This window comes from Orbicella faveolata, unplaced genomic scaffold (assembly GCF_042242905.1).
Source record: "Orbicella faveolata isolate gen_17 unplaced genomic scaffold, um_ofav_v1 contig_48, whole genome shotgun sequence".
Classification (NCBI taxonomy): Eukaryota; Metazoa; Cnidaria; class Anthozoa; order Scleractinia; family Merulinidae; genus Orbicella; species Orbicella faveolata.
In genome coordinates this window covers 3,156,740-3,176,907 of record NW_028301578.1, presented here as the reverse complement: position 1 = coordinate 3,176,907, position 20,168 = coordinate 3,156,740, and the positions used below count along the sequence as shown (strand labels likewise).

General features: G+C 40.4%; 4 protein-coding genes across 4 annotated transcripts; 2 read left to right on the top strand and 2 right to left on the bottom strand.

The window, feature by feature from the left end:
- Nucleotides 1–111: 111 nt before the first annotated feature.
- LOC110057189 (uncharacterized) lies at nucleotides 112–3,702 on the bottom strand. The gene is made up of 3 exons (XM_020763770.2): nucleotides 3,424–3,702; nucleotides 1,594–1,938; nucleotides 112–920 (listed from the first exon to the last, which is right to left on the bottom strand). The coding sequence occupies exons 1-3, from the start codon at nucleotides 3,518–3,520 to the stop codon at nucleotides 247–249; spliced, it is 1,116 nt and encodes a 371-aa protein (XP_020619429.2). The 5' UTR covers nucleotides 3,521–3,702; the 3' UTR covers nucleotides 112–246.
- Nucleotides 3,703–8,226: 4,524 nt separating this feature from the next.
- LOC149095994 (uncharacterized) lies at nucleotides 8,227–10,890 on the top strand. The gene is made up of 2 exons (XM_089281245.1): nucleotides 8,227–9,702; nucleotides 9,792–10,890. Exons 1-2 carry the CDS (start codon nucleotides 9,039–9,041, stop codon nucleotides 10,208–10,210), a joined length of 1,083 nt encoding a protein of 360 aa, XP_089137371.1. The 5' UTR covers nucleotides 8,227–9,038; the 3' UTR covers nucleotides 10,211–10,890.
- On the bottom strand, nucleotides 10,663–12,577 carry LOC110059745 (uncharacterized). The gene is made up of 2 exons (XM_089281244.1): nucleotides 12,523–12,577; nucleotides 10,663–11,939 (listed from the first exon to the last, which is right to left on the bottom strand). Coding segments are annotated over exons 1-2 (798 nt in total). The 5' UTR covers nucleotides 12,525–12,577; the 3' UTR covers nucleotides 10,663–11,143.
- LOC110057200 (uncharacterized) lies at nucleotides 11,933–14,148 on the top strand. The gene has a single exon (XM_020763782.2). The coding sequence runs from the start codon at nucleotides 12,818–12,820 to the stop codon at nucleotides 13,892–13,894; it is 1,077 nt and encodes a 358-aa protein (XP_020619441.2). The 5' UTR covers nucleotides 11,933–12,817; the 3' UTR covers nucleotides 13,895–14,148.
- Nucleotides 14,149–20,168: the final 6,020 nt, after the last annotated feature.

Below are 20,168 nucleotides of genomic sequence, written 5' to 3'. Positions count from 1 at the left end.
AAATGCCATATGCCAGAGGTGTGGTTGCCGGGGCGTTACCCGAGGGGATGTTGAAGTGTCGAACTACATGACTGGTAAAATACGCTAAGCAGTTTATTACAAAAAACGACGTTCTGAGTTTGCCAATTTGAAGTTTAGTTTTTTGAATTTACTTTACCGTTTACACATATTACTTTCTTAATTATCGTTATTCCATATTTTTTTTGGTCATTTCCATGTTATGCCATTTTTGTACCGCATCCATGTTTATTCGTTTTCCACGGGCTCGGGATACTTGTCTTCGGGAAGTTCATTATTATAATTCTCAGAGTTGGTAATTCCTGGAAACAGTTTGACCGTTCCCTCCATGTTCCGTTTGACGCCATTGATTACAATGTCGGCCTGAAGAATAACCTCTAGCTGTGCTACGGTAATTTGCTGTGTAAACATATTAGCTGGAATCTGAACGTTGTTCCCAATCACTGCAAAGCTGTATGGCTGGCCACCTTGGGCGGGTACACAAATGGCGGCGGTCCACATTGAATTTGGTTTGTCTATGGCGGCCGGATTATTCGGTGGCGCTGGTGGCAATGTGGTAATCGGAACTTGAACTGCCTGTGGAGGGTTAGCGTTTGTGATACCAACGAATGAAACGCCTGTTATAAGGTACAATGTACCCTGCGCCGGTATGCATATATTCACTGCGTACGTTCGAATCCTCCCTTCCCAAACTCTCCACTGACCGGTGTTGAAAGCTGCACACTGTGGCACGGCATTTGTGTATTGATAAGTGGAACGAGCGCTGTTCGCGGCGTTCTGGGCGTTCGGGGCGATCTGCGGGAGCCCCGAGGAAGTCAGAGCTGCGAACAAGTGACCTTTGTGCAACTGCTGCCCCGCAGGCTGACCCGCATATATCCCATTGCTTCCTTGGTGTTGGATACCTTGGAGGAATGTAAAGAAATAAATTATTTATATGTATATATTCATGAAAACTTAGGGTTAAAGAAAGTCTTGCTCGCTGTCTTCTCCAAGGAAGACGATATAAAAATTCAAAGGAATGTCAGTCTCTTTTTTTCCTCCACTCTCTTATTTCCGCTTTCGTCCTTTTGTTTAGTTTTTGTTGTTTTTGTTGGTTTCATCGCAAACGGCTCTACACGCATTTCATATTTCACGTAAACCTTTACCTATCTTAAGTGGTAACGTTCACCGTGGAAGGGCTGGATACCATGTCTTAAGATTGCCTCAGGAGTAAGGCCTGTATAAACAATAGCCTCCAGTTGGCGCGAAAATATCATCGGATATTTGTCCGTGGACATTATCTGTTCCGAGAAGCGAACAGTTTTCCGAGAGCGTGGCTCGAGGAAAACTGTGAGCTTCCAGGAACAGATAATGTCCAAGGACAAATATCCTAGCATATTTTCTCCCCAAATGGAGGCTATGGTGTTTATTATTCTTCAAATTAAATCTTTTTCGTAACGCGCGCGATTTTGAAAATTGGGGAATATTTAATTATTATCACCTCTGGAAATTATACAAATCTCGGATTTTCCCCAGTTGTAGCTGGGGAATATTTTTCATCCTTTCTTAGTTTCAGTGTACATGTAAATAAGTTACCGTTGGTTTGGATCCATCCAAACCCTCCTTGTCCTTGAAAATTGATGTTGTTCGCATTCAAAACGTACGCTGAATAAACTGCAATTCCCCGACCTTCATCGAACATCGTCGCGTAGAAGTACGTTCCCGGATGCGCGGGCACCTGTTGACAGATGTACCTCATATTCGCTAAGTTGGCAGTACGTAAACCAATTGGTGGCTGTCCGTTTGCAAAAAACTGTGTGTAGCATGCCTGGTTAGGATTAAGAAAAATGTTGGCAGGAAGCACTCGTCGGATTCCTGGAGCTTCTTGGTTGTAGTCTGCATCAGCGCTGTTCTTGGTGTTGGGTGTGCGATCGTTGTTTTCTGGTCGAAAAAAAAAAAAAAAACTATATAGTGTATAAAGATATAAAGACAGAAGGTATTATATGCTATGTAGTATAAACATTTTTGGTTGAATATATCTTCAATGAATCACAGCCTGTTCTTTAATTTGAGAGGACGTTTGGGCATAAAAAGGTGTTGATGGCGAAAAAAAAAACTGCAATTTTATTTGAAACCTTTAAATATTAGATTCTTTGTTGCAGTGCATCTGTTCAGTAGCAGACTAAAGATAACGACTTCAAAATGCAGTAGAACAAAAAATTGGCGGAGTAACGTTTTTCCTACCATTCTTTAAGCCACAACGGCGAAGGTCATCAGAACAACATTAAGTAGTAGGAGGCCTGGCTAGGGCAAAATATTTGCAACGAACGCTTTCAACTCAAATTTGAAAACAAGATACTCAATAACCTGCGCCAACACAGAATTAAAGGTCTGGGACCTCTCAGTGTTATTTTAATAACACAGAAAGGGGCAGTTTTGCGTTGTAAAAATTTGTTTATGCTAAGAAATTCTTCCAGGAATTCCGTCAATTTCATCGGCTGTCCGACGATATATATTCCTCTGACGAAATGGACCAAAGTTTCAGGGCTAGTTCATACGTCATTGTTCGGACAGTTAATATACATATATTTTTAATGTGACTGGAACAGGTAAAACTTTCTTGAATTTCACAGCAAGGACAGAGAAACCTTTTAAGATATTACATTTCAAAGCAAAGTGGAACCTCAGGAATTTACGAGACATTTCTCTACTATCGTTTCCTTTTGGCGATCTTTACTCGAGTTTCGCACTAGGGTGTTCTGCAAATTTCTGGACATTAGTTTCACTAATCCAATTTTAGTTGGCTATAACTTCGAAACGGAATTGTTGATGGTGGAAATTAAATATTAATAGGACTCTTAACTGTGTTCTTATGAAGACAGTTTTGTTTGAAGTTTGAAAGTTCCATCCTCGCCAGGGTTGAATTGTTTTATCAAACTGGAGGGTGATCTATCCGCAATAATATATTCAAGTAGGCCTTTACACCAACTTCTCGAGCAAGCAAGTATACACCGTTTCCGAGCTGAGAGGGCATTTCTAATTAAAGGAAGGACGACCAATTTAAACTACTTTAATGGAGGAAAGGCAGAGGTTAGCAAATATTAACGGCATATGACAGTGTTTGTTGCTTCTTTTAATTTTCTCAATCAGGTTTCGCTTCACATGACCGAATAAGAATCGAATGCGGGACAAAAACTTATTTGGCATTCTTCCCGGTTATAACTTCCATCACTGTAAATCGGTCAAAATTCAACTTCTGTATCAGTTAAACAATTTCATTTTTTTTCTTTTATTCCAAGAAGCGAAACGAAATGCGGACAAAGCTCTGGAAACAAGTACATGTTTGAACAAAATATAGCGAAAAAAAAATTCAAAGAAGATCGCTAGGGGTTCAGGTAGAATACAAGAAAGAGACGTGTTTCTTACCTTTGTTTTCGATGGGAAGTCTCTTTGTAACAACTGTGGAAGTCATCAGTGCGAAAATTAGGAGAGGTAGAAAAGTCTGCATCACGAACATCTCCATCTTCAGTTTGTACTGCGTGGGATTTAATTAGGGTCAACGACGACTGGAAAACACTGTCCAGAAGACAGATGGGCAACCTGATTTACTTTGTCTTAAATGCACTTTTTGAAATGAAAAGATGGTCCAATTACAGAGCATATAAAGGATCTCTTTACAATGTCCAATCACAGAGCATATAAATGATCTCTTCACAATGCCTTGTTCATTTTTAATCTCTTTTAACCCCTTCATGCTTCAGAAATTCAAAATATTTCCTTTTAAGTTATTCACTAAATTAGGAACGATAAGCGTGTGTGAAGGTCCTGGAATAGTCAAACTTCCTAAAAGTGGAGAGAAATAAACATTCAAATTAAAGGAAATAAAATTTGATAAGGCAGAAAAAATGTCAAAGTGTCATCTTGTAAAAATTCACAAACATTTCGGGCATATACCTTGTTCAGTGGAGTAAACAAATTCTTTCATTTCGTTCATCCTAAACATTTGTCTAAGCTTGGAGGGTTTTTATAATGTTTTCGGCAATTTGGTAACGGCATAAGGAGTAAAGAAAAATTACACAGAGAGCCCATGATCACGACATGGAAGCGACAAACTTGGGAAGGTTTTACTTTATCGGACAAGGTAATCTTTTCAAAAGTATTATTATTATTATTATTATTATTATTATTATTATTATTATTATTATTATTATTGTTATTATTATTATTTTTTTTGTTCTTTTTTTGAAATCGAATATCTTACTGATCTCACTGATTAAAAAAGAAAAAGAAAGTGACAATTAATTTCTCAGTGAAGAGCTTCTGATGAAGTTTAATTTTCTATCTCTTTCCCTTCAGATTTAGAGCTTTTACTGGGTTTTTCAATCAGATTTTTTTACTTTATTTTTTCTAACCGGTTTTCCCGTCAGCCTTAGAGAGCCCATGGTACCAAACTTGGACAGCTGGTTTTACGATATTGGACTTTAGACATCGGACGAAAAGAAACCTTTTAAGGTATTCGATTTCAAAAGAAAAAGAAAAAAAGGAAAATTTTAATTAATATTTCTCAGTGCAGAACTTCTGAGAAAGCTTAATTTCCACCTCATTCCTTTTAGTAATCGGTTCTCTTGTCAAACAGCTCCATAAGAAAGAAGGGCAAAACAACCCGCCATAAAGCTTAACGGTATCAGAATCAGATTTCACTGAAAACAGTTTCTGGTTTATTTAGAAATTTTTATTTTGTAAGAGTTTAAAATATCCCAGCAATAGCTGGTTGTATTTTGTCTAGAAAATCAGCGACTTTAGTCTTCACTACTTGAAAATAACCCAGCACTCCACCAAGAGAATTATAAGGTTGAATCTCAGCTGGAACGGCGGAAATTGCAGTTTTTAATGGGATTTTAATTGCAGTTTTAAATGCTTCAATGGGAGCAGGTTATGTTTTGTTCAATTTGGAACAATTGACTAGGAAATTTTTTCAAGGATGGGGAGGGGGATTTCTAAGGAACTTGTTGAACATGACATTACTATGTCAAACGTAAGGTCATTGACGGTTAATTGGGAATAGGAGGATTGGTCAAAAGATCTGAGTTTAGGAGGTCGTTCCCTTTGCTTATTACAAAATATTCATTGGCAAAAATAGAAGAGTTGTATGGGCATTTTATGGATAAATTGTAGGACCTAAATAACAGACATTACAGAGATGAGAATTGATTATCTCAGCTAACCTTTGATCTAGTGCTTGCTTCATCTACAGTCACATGTTAAGACTTCTAAGCATTGAAAAAATTCAACTATATTTCGCCCTTGGGAAGTAAGTTATCATATTTATTATTTTCCAGGAAAATGTACAAATTAACAAATTATTAAGTTAACATGGGAGTTCCTGATTGCCATCCATATTAAGCAAGCAATCCACTCGCAATCTACCATTACTGAAGCAGTGCGCTTCCCGGGTACCGTCTTTTTCAGTTATTAGAACGTTTACGCAAGCCACGACAGTAACGGCAGCGAGAACGCAACCAAACAAAAGATTTAAGACTAAGTTTACACTTAAGCAGATTTTTCCGGCTTCGTAAATGTTTCCGGATTCATCAATTTTAGAGTATTTGGATTCATAATCATTTACGCTGAAAGGGTACTCGGATTCCTACAGTAACCGTTTACACACGACGACAACTCAGGGAACATTTATGATGAAATGGTCAACAAGCTGTTTGTTGCCTCGACAACGAGAAACAAAATGCCACCAAAAAGAAGGCCAGGGGTCATTGAGACAGTCTGAAGTTTTCTTTCCACTTGCTGACCACGCTATTATTGCCCATTATGTTGTCCTACCTGGCATTTGTTCTGGTCACATCCTGAACAGTCGAGGTTTTTCATCGTGCCATCCATCGTCGTCGTCTCCGATGCAGTGTGGAGGACGTCAACATTGTTTGCGTCGATAATTTTGGTTCCTGAGGAACATAGCATTACCCATTATAACCAAAATGGCAGATCTAGGAAATGGCCATCAATGTGACTGCATTTACTAGATCCGCCGCTTTGGTTCTACCACAAACTCAAAAGATTGCAGGAGGAAAAAGATCCGGATTTGAGAAGAAACCGTTTACGTGACAAAATTCTCCGGATCCAAACGTATTTTCATTTGGAATTGATCGCTAGCGTTACAGTTTTAGCTTGAGCAAGTTCTGAGACCAATAGGCGCACTGCACAGATCTAGACAATTGCGAAACTCGAAGATAAAATATAAATTCATTTTTTTAATAGGCGCCGTCGTCACTGCTTAATTAAGCTCTTCAATTACAATTGTTTGCAGTTTAGGGGAAAAACATAATAGTCAGTTTAATAAATTCGAGAGATATAACTAATTGCATTCTTCTAGAAAGTTAGAGCTTCGTTTTAACCTAAACTACTCGTAATGTCTTTTTTCTCTACGAGAATTTTGGTTGTATTTTGAAAGCCATGGAAATTATTAAAATTAACTAAAGAAAGCGGCCACCTACTGAGTTAAAGGCGTATCAACAATAGGATCTCGAGCAGGTTAAAACATTGGACAAAGGAAAATCTCTTAAGCTATTCACTTTCAAGAAAAGGTGGAATTTGTAAGGAGCTTCTGAGGAAGAATGCTGTCTTTTTAATTTCTGCAAATTGCATTCTTAAACCGTGAAACTCTTTTTCAGCTACCAAAAGAAAAATCAGTACGTTTTGTTTTTACCCATTTTAAATCTGATATATCGTCACATGTGAAATTAACTGCACTCACAAGGGAGAAGTGTTTACTAACGTCAATGTATAACTTTTGCCTCATTAGCATACAACATTAAGAAAATAAGGCATCGTGCTAGATACGATTTTAAGGCTTGTGAAATGAAGTTCAGGGTCTAATTCAGTCCACCTATGTATAATATAGACGCGAGTGCTTTACTGGAAAATACACCACTCGTAAAATTCTTACGAATTTACATCCCGTACCGTGGTGGCGTATTTTCCAGCCTGGTCCCCACCGCAAATGACTGACAGCGGGCTGCTGATACATTGTCAGAGAACCCTTTACCAGGAGGAAACTATAAAGAAAATATTATTTTTTTTACTTATCATTATAATATAGATTTTTTTTGTCCCTAAGGGCAATTTTGTCACAATTTGACTTACACGGGTATACAACAAATGATACAATCTACCTGTTTTCAGAAAATTTCGCAGGCGCTGAATGAACGACGACGAATCAACCCTTAACGTTGATTGTCTGTATTTTAATACCTTCTTCTAAAGAAACACTAAAAGAAACAGGAGCTCTTTATTTGCATTTAATTATCACAGTGAAAGTTCAAGAAGAATCCACTCCAGCGCAAGACCTATACTTAGTTACAACATTTCAGTCGCTTGATCGTTTCTCTGGTTGCTTACTGCACTTCCCGGATCTTCCAGCAGTAAAGAATCGGGTTAAGAGACGAATTTAGGTACATAAGAGTTAATGTGACGCAGAAAGCTGTTTGATATTTGCCTAATCCACACGTTGGGGCATATGGCATGAGAATAACCTGCACAATGATATAAGGAATATAGCAGGTAACTAAAGTCATTTGCACTCATAATACGCTACAAACTGACTTCTTGAATCGTGCTATATTTAATGGCACCTGTCTACCATTAGGTTGTCTTTGCTGGACTGCGGACACTTGAAGTTGATGTTATCGAAGCTTCCAATAAATCTTTGAATAAGGGAAGACAGAGGTCGTAAGAGGAAATATTTTGAGGGCAAAGGCTACAGTTGAGGCCATACTAAGACTCCACAGGCATATGGATGTACATGATATACCAATCAACCGAAAGCAAAAGAGAACTGCACGAACTCGTTGTAATGTTACAACATGTCTGTATCTCAGTCCAGATAACAGGGCTTGAAGTCTGTCTTCGCTTATTGTGCTGGACGTGAAGATCGATACTTGACACAAAACAAAGCTTGAGGCGAGGCACAACTTATCTATGTAGCAAATAACTTCCCAGCTCACTTCATTTGTTACAGAAGACAAACGAACAAAGGCGAAAAATTGGTTGTGTAAAAGTTCCAACACAAAGAACAAAAGTTTTGTCGATGGATGAAGAGAAGTCTCTTTATGAAGAGCAACAAGGATCAGAGCATTGCCCAGTGACTCAGTGATGGAGAAAAAAAGGTTTACGGCTAAAAGAAATGCGGCCATGTCTGTGTGTTGTGTTCAGAAACTCTCAATTGGAAACGGAGCTAGAGAATGTGCTTTATACCGAGGATTTTAGACATTTCCTGTACAGATATCTTTAAGCCATTTTATATTTAATATAAATTTAAGTTAATGTGACAACCATCAAGGAAGATCAGAGAAATAACAAGTATATAGATCTGTCTCGCAGTATGCCCCAAGAATAACCTTTGCGTTACATTCATGGGTCAAATTCACCTTTGTACTCGTATGACATGCTATTCTATACTGGCCAATCACACTGTCCCTTTTCCATTATGTCAATCAAGACCATGCGGTTTCATCTACACATCAGTAGTTTTACTACAAATTCTCTAATCTCCCGAAAGGGTTGTCACAAACAATTATCGTGGCGATATTCTTCGATGTTTTTTTTTTTTTTTTCCGCCTAAAATCGCACTATTAGTACTTTCAGTTATTCTGGAATCTGTGCACGAACTACTTAACAGCTTCACGTAGATTACTCTGTCGTTGGAAGATAATGCCGCCGATTCGCAGTCGCCGATCCCCTGAACGAGTATTCGGTCAAAGAACTTAGGAACTTATGTAAACAAAAAAAGATTCCATCCAACGGAAACAAGGCCACTCTTTTGACTCGGCTTCAAACGGCGGCCTCAACTGACAGTAGGGACTTTAAGCAGCGGGAACGCGGACGGCGACGGGGACCCCGAAACCTGTGAGAAGACTGGGGAGAGAACGCCGTTGTGGCGGGAATTCTTAAACATTAAGCAGCGCTGTCGCAACGCGCGGTTCTGGACAGTCAAGTTCATTGACCATATCGATATTCGTCCTCTGTTTATCAGGATGACTTCATTGAAAGAAGTTCGAGATCAACTGTTGATAAGCCACATTGACGGTGTGCTAAACGATGACGAACTTGTGCTCTTGTATGATTTAAACCGGTCTAATAATCTCGACCTACCTTACAATTCATATCCTGATTTTAACTTCGATGATTTGGAAGATGACGAGTGTCTGTCCGAATTTCGCTTCCACAAACGCGATTTGCCCCTTCTCGCTGACGTATTGGAGATTCCCGAAACGGTGGAGTGCTATCAAAGAAGCATCTGTAGTGGATTGGAGGCTCTTTGTATTTTGCTCAAGAGACATAGCTATCCTTGCAGATACTCCGACATGGTAGCTCGATTTGCGAAGCCTGTACCGGTGTTATGCATGATAAACAACTGCATGATCGACTACATCTACCAGTCACACAGCCACCGAATTTTGGAGTGGAATGATGGCATACTCGACCCCTACTTACTGGAAAGATATAGCCGTGCCATAACAGCCAAGGGATCTCCTTTGGATAACTGTTTTGGTTTAATTGATGGAACAGTGAGACCAATAAGTAAGCCTGGTGAAAATCAAAGAATCTTATACAATGGCCACAAAAGGGTTCACGGGATAAAATTTCAGTCCGTGGCACTTCCAAACGGCCTTATTGGAAACATGTATGGACCAGTAGGTAAGGGAAATTACATACTAAATGACCTTTTGGTAAAATTCCCAATCCTAATATTTGTTTTCTTTGTTTGTTTGTTCTTTTTTATCTAGAGGGCAGGCGACATGATGCTGGCATGCTAGCAGACTCGAATCTTCTTCAAGACATGCAACGTTATGCTTTTACACCCGGGCCTGTGCATCATCCCCTGTGTGTTTATGGAGACCCAGCTTATCCAATGAGGGTACACCTTCAGGCCCCTTTTAGAAACATGGTACTCACCCCACAAATGGTAAATTTCAATAAGGCCATGAGCTCTGTTAGAGTCTCTGTGGAATGGCTATTTGGAGATATAGTTGAGTACTTCAAGTTTGTCGATTTCAAAAAAAACCTCAAGATTGGCTTGTCTAGTGTAGGAAAGATGTATATTGTTTGTGCTCTACTAAGAAATGCATTAACATGCTTATATGGCAATACAACCGCCGATTTTTTTGAATTGGATCCTTCCACATTAGAGGAGTACTTTGCTTAGTCAACCGATAAGAACATTGTATTATGTGTAAGAAAAATACAGAGAAAAGCGCAAGAACATTTTGAACCCAAGAAACCCTTTGCTCCTAGCCATCAGTGTTATATCCATGTACCCCTCCCCCTAGTAGAGGAGATGTGGCCCCTTTATCCAGCACCCATGGTCAGCCCCAATGTTAGTACCCCTTTCAGGTAGCCATGGTCATGCAAAGAAACCGATTAGTTAGTCATCTCAGTTTATGCAATAAATCTGACTTAAACAAAATACATTGTATTATGAAGTAGTGTGCATTTTCCTTTAAAGAGACTATTTTCTATCTTTAAAAATGAAGTACCCTAGAGAACATGGCTAAATCCAGAGACTTACAGCAGGCATGTGCCAAAGTCATTTCCAACAGTTATTTTTAACATCAACATTGATTTTGTAATAACTGCGCCAAAGGAAGAAGAACAAACTTTGTTTTTTTTTTCTATGCAAAACTAAATATTTAACATATCAATATGAACCCAACAGTAAAGTTTCTATGTACCAGTCATTTGAACCTAGCCCCTCCATTGGGGAATACCCAGGGCAAAGCGGGGGTTGTCACCTCATTTTCACTCGAATTAGGTTCCCCGGTATTCAGGGAATGCACCGCTGAGCAGGAGTTTGGTGGGGATTTCACTCCTGGGGAAAAAAAATAAGTAACCTTGAACCTTGACTTCAGTGGTATGAAAAAAATCCTGTGAAAGCTCCAGTTGTTAAAAAAATTATAATCTATTTAATGAATTGTGTTTGATGTTTAGAGGGTGGGAGAGCTCACCCTGAATTTTTCCCCTGCAAGACAGGGCTTTCACTGCATTGCATTGACAAAAGTGAATGCCCCAGGTATTTCCCACCGGGGGTGGAGGGGGGGGGGGGGTTCAAATGACTGGTGCATTATTCTAGAGCTTCAGTCTACTTCTTCTTGGCAAACTCCTGCAGTACTGCTATGAGAGCCTGGCTTTGCTGCTGTTGTCGTTGCATCATAGCCATTTGCATCTGGCTTAATTGTTGTAGCTGCTGATTTTGCTGCTGCTGTAGGTTAGCAAACATATTTTGCTGATGCTCTTGTTGTTGGATCAGTTGCTGTGTCATTTGGTCTTGACGCTTTGCTTGGGCACAATGCTCCTCTTTTCTTATTTGTAATTCTTCTTGCCTGATTTGGAATTCCTTTGCAGATTTCTCCTTAAGATAAGCTATGGTCTCTGTTCCAGATCTTCTGGCTCTTTTTTCTTTTTTCTCAGGCTCTCCATTACCATTATCACTAACTGCCACTCTTTTTTTTGTTTCTCCTACTTTCTCCAAAGCCTTAGCTCGCATATCTTCCGCCTGCTTTTTCTCTTTCTCTAAGTTGGCTTTTCTTTCCTCAGAGATAACTTGTTGATCCCTCTCAGCAGCCTCAGCCTTCTCACATATTTCATCCATGCCTGACTCAAACTCTGAGGGCTCATCAGGGGTTATGCCACTGGCCTTGTTTTCTTCGGAAACCTTTTTCTTGTGTTTCTTTATTAGGACCAGATTTACTCGGTCCCTTACGGACCTCACAGTAACTGAAAATTGAGGAGCTGAAAATGAATTTAGGCTCGTGGCAATTTCTTCCCACAATTTAGCTCTCTCTCTACTTCCCTTCGGCTGGCTATAGGGATAAACAGCCAACACTTCTCTTATTAAGAGAAGATCGTGATCTTTCGTCCAGTACATTGGAGTAGCCCTTAAAAATAGCATAAGGTTTACTTAAATGAAGCAACTTCAAAACACCCTTAAGAATACAGGGGCACCCTTCAGAGTTAAAAGATGTAACCCCAACGAGTTCGTTTAATTCCCGAATCAAAAAAGCCACAAAACTTAATTAAATAAGGAAACGCTCTGTCTCAGCTGTTTGAAATTCCCTTTTGTATAAATAGAACCAAACTGACTAAACAAACCAGAACACATTCGCTGGCAAAAGTGGCTCTGGATTATCCAATTACAACCAAAGATCCAAATCCTTTTTAATATCTGCAAATCTGAGTTACACAATAAAGTAAATGAAAATCTGCAGAATATTGTTTACGATAAATCAGTGTGCCGACTGATGAAGATCTATTAAAGTGAACCACTGATCTTACGACTAAATCCGAAAACGGCTACACAAGTTTTAATGGTGTCCACCCTTTTAAATATGTTCAGATTTTCATCATAATAAACCAATATTGCCATTTGAGTGCTTTCCGATGGAAAAAATTTCGATTGAAATGCGTGTAAGGTGTCTTTATTTACACAAGCTTTCAAAAAACATATTTCACGGTACTCACATGTTCGCCGACTTGCTTCAGGATCTTGAGTCTTAAAAATGATAAAAAAAAAAAACATTATTAAAATGAAATATCTCGCATAACATGAGGAAAAAAGCAATTAAAGTTCTTCGAAATTAGTTTCACGGGTTTATTTAGCGTTGACACAGCAGAGGAACCGAAAGCGAATAAGCTCGAATACTCAGGTTTTCAGACAACGCGAAATCAGCTCCACTCGCGTCGGGCCCCAACGCAGAACGTCAACATGTTTCCCGCCAGTCATGCGCAGTGAACCTTTTGGCTTTTCCCTGATCTCATGGCGTTCCCGTCGCCGTCCCCGTTGTCGTTGCTTAAAGTCCCTAGTGTAACAAGAGGACGGACTTCACAAGAACACAATTTGCAAGTTCTTGAAGACAACACGTCTTCCCTTCCCCAAGACCATGTGGCCAACGGTAACGCCAGCGATAGCAACTTCACGGAAGGACAGTTGAACACAATACGGCGACTAATTCAGGATTCCATTACCGCTGCCTCGAGGGAAATCGCTAACGAAGCGGCTCTCGCCGCAGTGCAGGTTTTACAGCCAGATTCGTCGCCTTCAGCCTCCACTACTCCGCCAGCCATTGTATCTGTGACACAGCAACAAACACTAAGCCCATCAGATGTATGTCAATATGCAACGCCATTCCAGGATATTCCTGCTCAGTATATAAAGGACATACAATCCAGTGAGTTTTTTGAATTGTCCAGACTCCTGCCTAAACGATTGTCAGCTGTAGATGAGAAAGACAATTTGGTTCTTACCCTGGATAACTCGATTGTCCGAGTTTCAAAGAAAGCCCAGACTACCATCTCGATTACGGAAATTGAAGAGTGGACCACAGCTTTCACTACATATATGAGCGTCTTCACTCACAAGTTCCCTCAGCGTCCCCAGGAACTCTTACAATATTTAAGTTTGATTAGGTATGCTGCACGTGTACATAAGGGCTTAGGATGGGCAATTTATGATTATAAATTCCGACAAAAAGCTGGCCAAAACAAGACCCGTGTGTGGTCGGAAGATGATCAGCAACTTTGGCTTACAATCTTTACAGTGGCACCTTCGGTGCTAAAAGAGGAGTACTCTCCTTTTTCTAAAGGACCCCAAACCACCAGTGTCTCGTCTGGGGGCGTACGCCGAGGCACTTGCTATGCCTTCAATCGTGGAGGGCGGTGTAACAGGGACATCTGTATTTTCAAACACGTATGTAGCCGGTGCTCAGGGGCACACCCGGGATATGACTGCCCCAATGCCACAAAGAAAACAAGGGAGGTCAGGGATGGAGACCAAGATAGAACAGGGGATGGAGACAAGGGAAAACCCAAGTCGAACTCTTACCAAAGGAAGTAAGGTATTTTCTGAGCCTCTTCCTACCCCTATCAATGTAAATAGCTTAGAGAGGGTGCTTAGCGACCACCCAGACCATTTATTTGTCTCCCGTCTATATTATAATTTGAAGTATGGTGCTAGTGTTGGATATATTGGACCCCGGCCTCCCAGGTTTTCCCGGAACTTACCCACTGCCTTAGAGCAGCCTAGTGTCGTCACAGCTATCTTAATGAAAGAAGTGCCCTTGGGTTACGTGGCTGGTCCCTTTCCTACCCCCCCCCCCCCCCCCCCGTTCCCAAATTTTCAAGTTTCCCCCATCGGTTTAGTACCGAAGAAGCACTCAGAAAAATTTGGGACCATTTTCCATATGTCTTTCCCTAAGTCGGGCGCCACCAGCATCAACTATTTCATCTCTAAGGAGCATTACAGTTTACAGTACATCACCATTGATAATGCCATCAAGGGAATCTTACGCTTTGGTCAAGGATCATATTTAGCAAAAACAGACATTGATTCTGCCTTTCGTCTTATCCCGCTTTCCCCCTCTGACTACGAATTGTTTGGTATGTATTGGCAAGGCTCTTTTTACTATGACAAGGTTCTTCCATTTGGTTTACGAAGTGCCCCATATCTTTTTAATCAGCTTTCAGAGGCTATTGAATGGATCTTGCTGAATAAGTGTGCCATTTCATTCGTTTGTCATATTCTGGATGGTTTATAAACTATTGCGCCTCCAGCAGGCTCAGCTTCACCCAGCCTGGGCTGTAAACAGAGCTTAGCCTCCCTAGAATTTATGGGGATTATTCTGGACTCGGTTATGATGGAGGCCCGCCTCCCCCATGATAAAGTGGAGGGCATTCAAACTTCCTTTAAGGGAATTGCAGGCTTTCTTCGGGACTCCGAACTTTGCCTGTAGAGTAGTTCCCCCTGGACGCCCATTTCTGCAGCGCATGATTGCGTTAACCCGCAAAGTTTCCCAGTCCCATCACCACATCAAGTTAAACTCAGGTGTTTTTAAGGACCTCAACATCTGGCAAGAGTTTATCTCAGGGTGGAATGGTGTCGGATTTTTCCTACCAACTACTTGGGTCAACTCAGATTCATTGCAATTGTACACAGATGCCTCAGGCTCCATAGGTTTTGGAGGTATCTTTGCTACTCAGTGGTTTCAAGGTCAGTGGAGAGGACACCAGCAACTCTGGCAACCCGGCATAAGCATTGCTTGGCAGGAGCTGTTTGCTTTGGTTGTCGCCTGCCACTTATGGGGCTCAACTTTTGGTCAGCCACATTGAGGGAAAAAGAAACCAAATTGCTGACTCGCTTTCTCGCTTTCAGGTGGAAAGATTTCGCACTCTGGCCCCACACGCAGACCAAGTCCCCAGTCCAATATCACAGTAACTCTGGGAGATTTAGATGCAGATATCAACCACTATTTAAATCTATCCATTGCCGCCTCCACTGAGCAAACTTATTCCTCTGCTGAAAAAGGATTTTTGGATTTCTGTTCTCTTTACCGCCCAACATCAGGTAGATATTTGCCAACCGTTGAAGATACCCTTACACAGTATGCTGCCTTTCTGGCTAGGTCAATCAAATACTCATCCATTAAAGGTTACCTTGCTGCTGTTCGCCATCTTCACATTCGTCGCGACTTCACACTTGGCCTTAACAAATGTCTGCGCCTACAGCTTGTTTGCAGAGGCTTTCCTATTGTTTGTTAGCAATTTCTTATAACCCTAATTATGATTCAATTATGCTTTGGGCATCAATGACTCTGGCCTTCTTTGGTTTTCTTCGCCTTGGGGAGTTAACTTGCAATAGCCAATTCTGTCCTGAAACACATTTGACCCCAGCTGATGTCACTTTTCATCCCTCCTGGGAGAATACTGAGCACATGTCAGTCCGCATAAAAATTTCAAAAACCGACCCATTTAGATCCGGCCACACCATCCTCATAGGTAAAACGTAGCAACCAGTCTGTCCAGTTAGGGCAATGAAGACTTATATAACTTTACGGAAACCCACCTTGGGCCCCCTTTTTATATATTCATCTGGAAAGCCTCTCATCAAGAATGCTTTGACTTCAGAAACAGGGCAGCTTCTTTCCCAATCAGGCTTTACTCCAACTCTGTACGCAGGCCACAGTTATAGAATAGGGGCAGCTACAACCGCTGCATCTGTGGGACTCGCCCCTTGGCTTATCAAAACTTTAGGTCGCTGGTCTTCCGACTGCTATGAACGCTATATTAGATGCCTACAACCCCTTATTTTTGAGGTCCCCAGAAACTAGTGGGGGATAAGTCCCATTAAGGAAATTAACCTTCTACGTTTTTCTATTTTCAAATACGCAAGGCTGTAAATAATTTGATTTCTGTTGAATTCTATCTTGTAATTTTGCCTGTTAAGCTTTCATGTCCCAGGAGTGATCAATATGAAATCTCCTCTCCCAATCTTGATTTTTAAACATGAGAGAAACTTCAAGACTTAATGATATGTTTACCAGTGTAATTGTTTTCACATCATAAAATTCCCCCAACAAAATCATAAAAAATTGTATGGTGACAAGTCAGGAGAATTTCTCTTTGGACGATGGGTTTTAAAAGTTTAACAGCATACATAAATTTAAACCTCAACTGAACATCATCAGTCTTGTATTTATATATGTACATATTTATGAAGAGGATTGAATATACAGGCCTTTATTGTGGTTGCATGCTGTTCGCCTATGGGGAACACACTTTGTGTATTTTTGGGGATGAGGTGCTCCGTACAATTCGCCCTTTTGCCCCATAGCCTCACAGGGTCAGCTTTCCCGGTAGAGTGGGACCCCAGTGTTACTGTTGTCGGTTGTTGTTGATTGTTTCTAGGGGTCCTGGGAACCAGGGCATGTGGTTCTGTTTGTTCCTAGGGTCCTGGAAATTAGGACCCCAGTTGCTTGGGAACCAGGGCATGTGGTTCTTTTGTTCCTAAGGGTCCTGGAGATCAGGACCCCAGTTTCTTGGGAACCAGGTTGATTATGTTGTAGGGCCCCCTGAAAGGACGAAGAGGATTACAACCTCTCGTTCCCAACCAACTGACCTGTGATACCCTGCATGATTGCTATTAGCAACTCGAGCACCTCATCCCTTACCCCTTTTCTCCCATTGAACTTTGTCCTGTGTTGATTTCATGGGTTGGGAGCATTAATTCAGTGTTTTTAGGGTGAGCAACATTAAGTTAATAGTCAGAAGCAAATAAAGGCCGAAAGAACTGACAAAAGATCATTAAAAATTCCTTGAAACACCTGACTATGGGCTTAAACGTGTTATTTTAGTCGATTCGTAAAACATATTTTATCAAATTGTCTTTTCAAAAGCGATTTCTTTGGCAGAAATTGAAGAACTCAACACTCATAGTAAGTTGCAGAATTTCCTGCTGTAGGCAGAACTTCAAAATGTTTGCTGAATTGAGATCAGTTGACTTTATTACATTAATTTCATTGGTATTCAGTCTGGAATTACTTATGAAGCAGTTTAGTACGGAATTTTACCATAGGTTTTATTCCAAAAACTAATAATAAAATAAAAATAAGTAAGACTTATTTGACTTCTCTTTGCATTTTTGAGAAAATAAGAAAGTTCCAGTAGTACACAATGTGGCAGCGAAAGGCAAAGACTAGTTTATTTCAGTCTTTGTTTGTCTGTTTTTTTTTTGCCATAAACTGGATCTTCAATTTTTTTGTACCCCAACCTCAAAGATGTCCTTTTATGGTTCATTCAATGTCTCAAAAAGTATCACCGGCAGCTCGACGACTGGCACGAAGTCCTTCCACGTTAATAAAGGTCAACGTTTGGTGTGACACTCACGCAAAAATTTGCGTAATAAAGCCAGAGATCGTTGACCGGCAGGCATCGAAACAGACGTTTCGTTTGTGGGTCTCTTTATTAGGAGCAAAGATTTAAAAAGTTTAAGAATACCTTTTTTCTTTTCCAGCTTTAAATCTGCCGTAAAAGCGTTTCATGATGTGATCCAGTGTTATCTTAACAAAAGATAAAGAAATGGAACCTCACGATTTATCAAAAAAAAAAGTATTTGGGTAAGCAAGTCTTAGCCTTCTTAGAAACAGGAAATTGTCGGTTATAAATTGAAACTGATATCGAAATTAGAAAATCGAGTATCTGGCATCTTAAATCAACGTGTTGTCGTCAGGCCCTTTTAAAATTTGTAAAAGAAATGCTGTGGAACCCCGTTAATACGGACACCAAAGGGACATGATAAAGTGTCCGTATTATCCGGGTGTCCGTATTAAGCAGGCTAATTTAAGAGAAAATATATGAGCTTTTTATTTGTCGGCACAAAGAAAACTGTCCGTTAGAAGCAGGTGTCCGTTTTAAGCGGGTGTCCGAACGCCGAAAAGCCCACAGCTGATATCCCATTCAATGAACGCCTTAATCTCGTTCCCAGATCTCTTTTGAACGAAGCCGAAGGCGAGATCTGGCCAAGTGAAAAAAATTCTTTTTCTTGATTGGCTGCTCAATTTGACTCCTGTCCAATCCCTTCTTTGAACATTTACGCGGTTTTTGGCGGCAAACTTGAATGTGTCAAATGTTACAAATATGGCGCAGTCAGGGGAATTTGCAACATCTGACAAACACTTGTGGCGTCTTTGTGGTAACACAACAAATACCAATCAGAGGTTCACAATTTTTTTTCGAATTAAGGAAAAACCGTAAAATTACAGATCTTGATAAGCGATTTTGCAAAAGTGAGAGTACAGGAGGATGATTGTTTTCCTAAGCACCTGTGCAGGAACTGTTACCGAACACTGTTAAATCTGCGAGACAAGCTGCTTGCATTTCAAACGAGATGTGCCACAACGCAGATAAATCTTGGGAAAGGAGGAGAGAAAGTCAAGCGGACTCGGAGCTCACCAAAATCAAGCCCTTTTACCTCGCCTTGTTGTGCGCAAAGGGAAAAAAAAAGAGTCGCATTAACACGCAAAATTCGTCCAGGAAAGCGTTATATTGCATGATGAAAAAGAAAAGTCAAGTTCCCCTTCAACTGCAAGTGACAAAATCGGGCCGGTTAATAAAGAGGCAAACTGTGCTCTTCCCGTTGATCAGAGTTATTTGAGTTTTCAAGTAGTAGAAATATCAGCCCAGCGATCAATGGTGGAAACAACCCCGAAGCTTTCTTCAAACTCAAGTTCTAGCCTGGAAACTTCCGCGATTGGTGAAAAAGAAAAGCAGATAAGAAAAGATGAGAGGGGGAAAGATTTGAAAGTAATTTACAATTCGGGATTGAACAACCCAGAGGTAAGTTTTACGGATTTCCTTTCTTTCGCGCGATTCATGCGTTTGTTTGACGGCATGAAAATTTGACGAATATCTGGCGACCGCAGTGCGGAAAACAAGTGAAAAATACATTTACTTGAGCTTATCCTGTTAAAAGAGTTTCCAATAGATTATTTAGGCCGTTAGATATGTAAAAAATGTCCGAAACTGTCCATGGAACTTCGCAAATTCCGCGTAAATTGCCAAAGACATTTGTTATGTTCAGCTCACGTAATTTCATCCTGCGTGTCTCCCTCTGGCGAACTCATTCATAAAGCTGTCTGAACATTGCTTTCCGTATGAGAGAAATACAAGAGAAGTGCTTCTTGAGTATCATTTTCGGAACTGGTCGATATTTACATTGCTATAACCAAGATAACTGTACAAAAAATGTGATTTTCGTAAGTATGTTGTTTCCTAAGAGGTCCGCATGGTATTTACGTTTCGCTTCGATTTTTTCCAGTTGAAAAAAGAGGCAAGCAACAAAGCTGTTGAGACAATCAACGTCAAACTACCTAATGTGGCTGTTTCGTCGATGCTACCAAGTGTAATCACTTCATCTGCTTGGCTCATTCCAGAAGTGATGAACTACCTGAAGCGATCATACTTGGAAGAAATCCTTGAAGAATGCGAGAATGCAGCAAAATGTACACGGTGTCATCTACCATCTGTACTACGAGATAAGTCCTTCCAGACTATGAGAGACTTCAGCTGGTAGATAATACTTACAGAAGCCTAAGAGAGATGCCCAAATCTTTTGAACATAATAACAGCCGTTTGCTGTAGGAGGGAGGGGCAAAATGTGACAGTGACGGCATCATTATGATTTACCTCGGGAGAGAATGAGTAAAATTCGTCTGATTTATAATTTTCTCGATAATTATTTTGCGTTTAACCTCAACTCCCAGTTTTCATAAATTCGAATTCCCCTTAAGTCTTAAATTGTTCCTCTTCCCTTTGGAATCTATACCGCTCTATTTCCA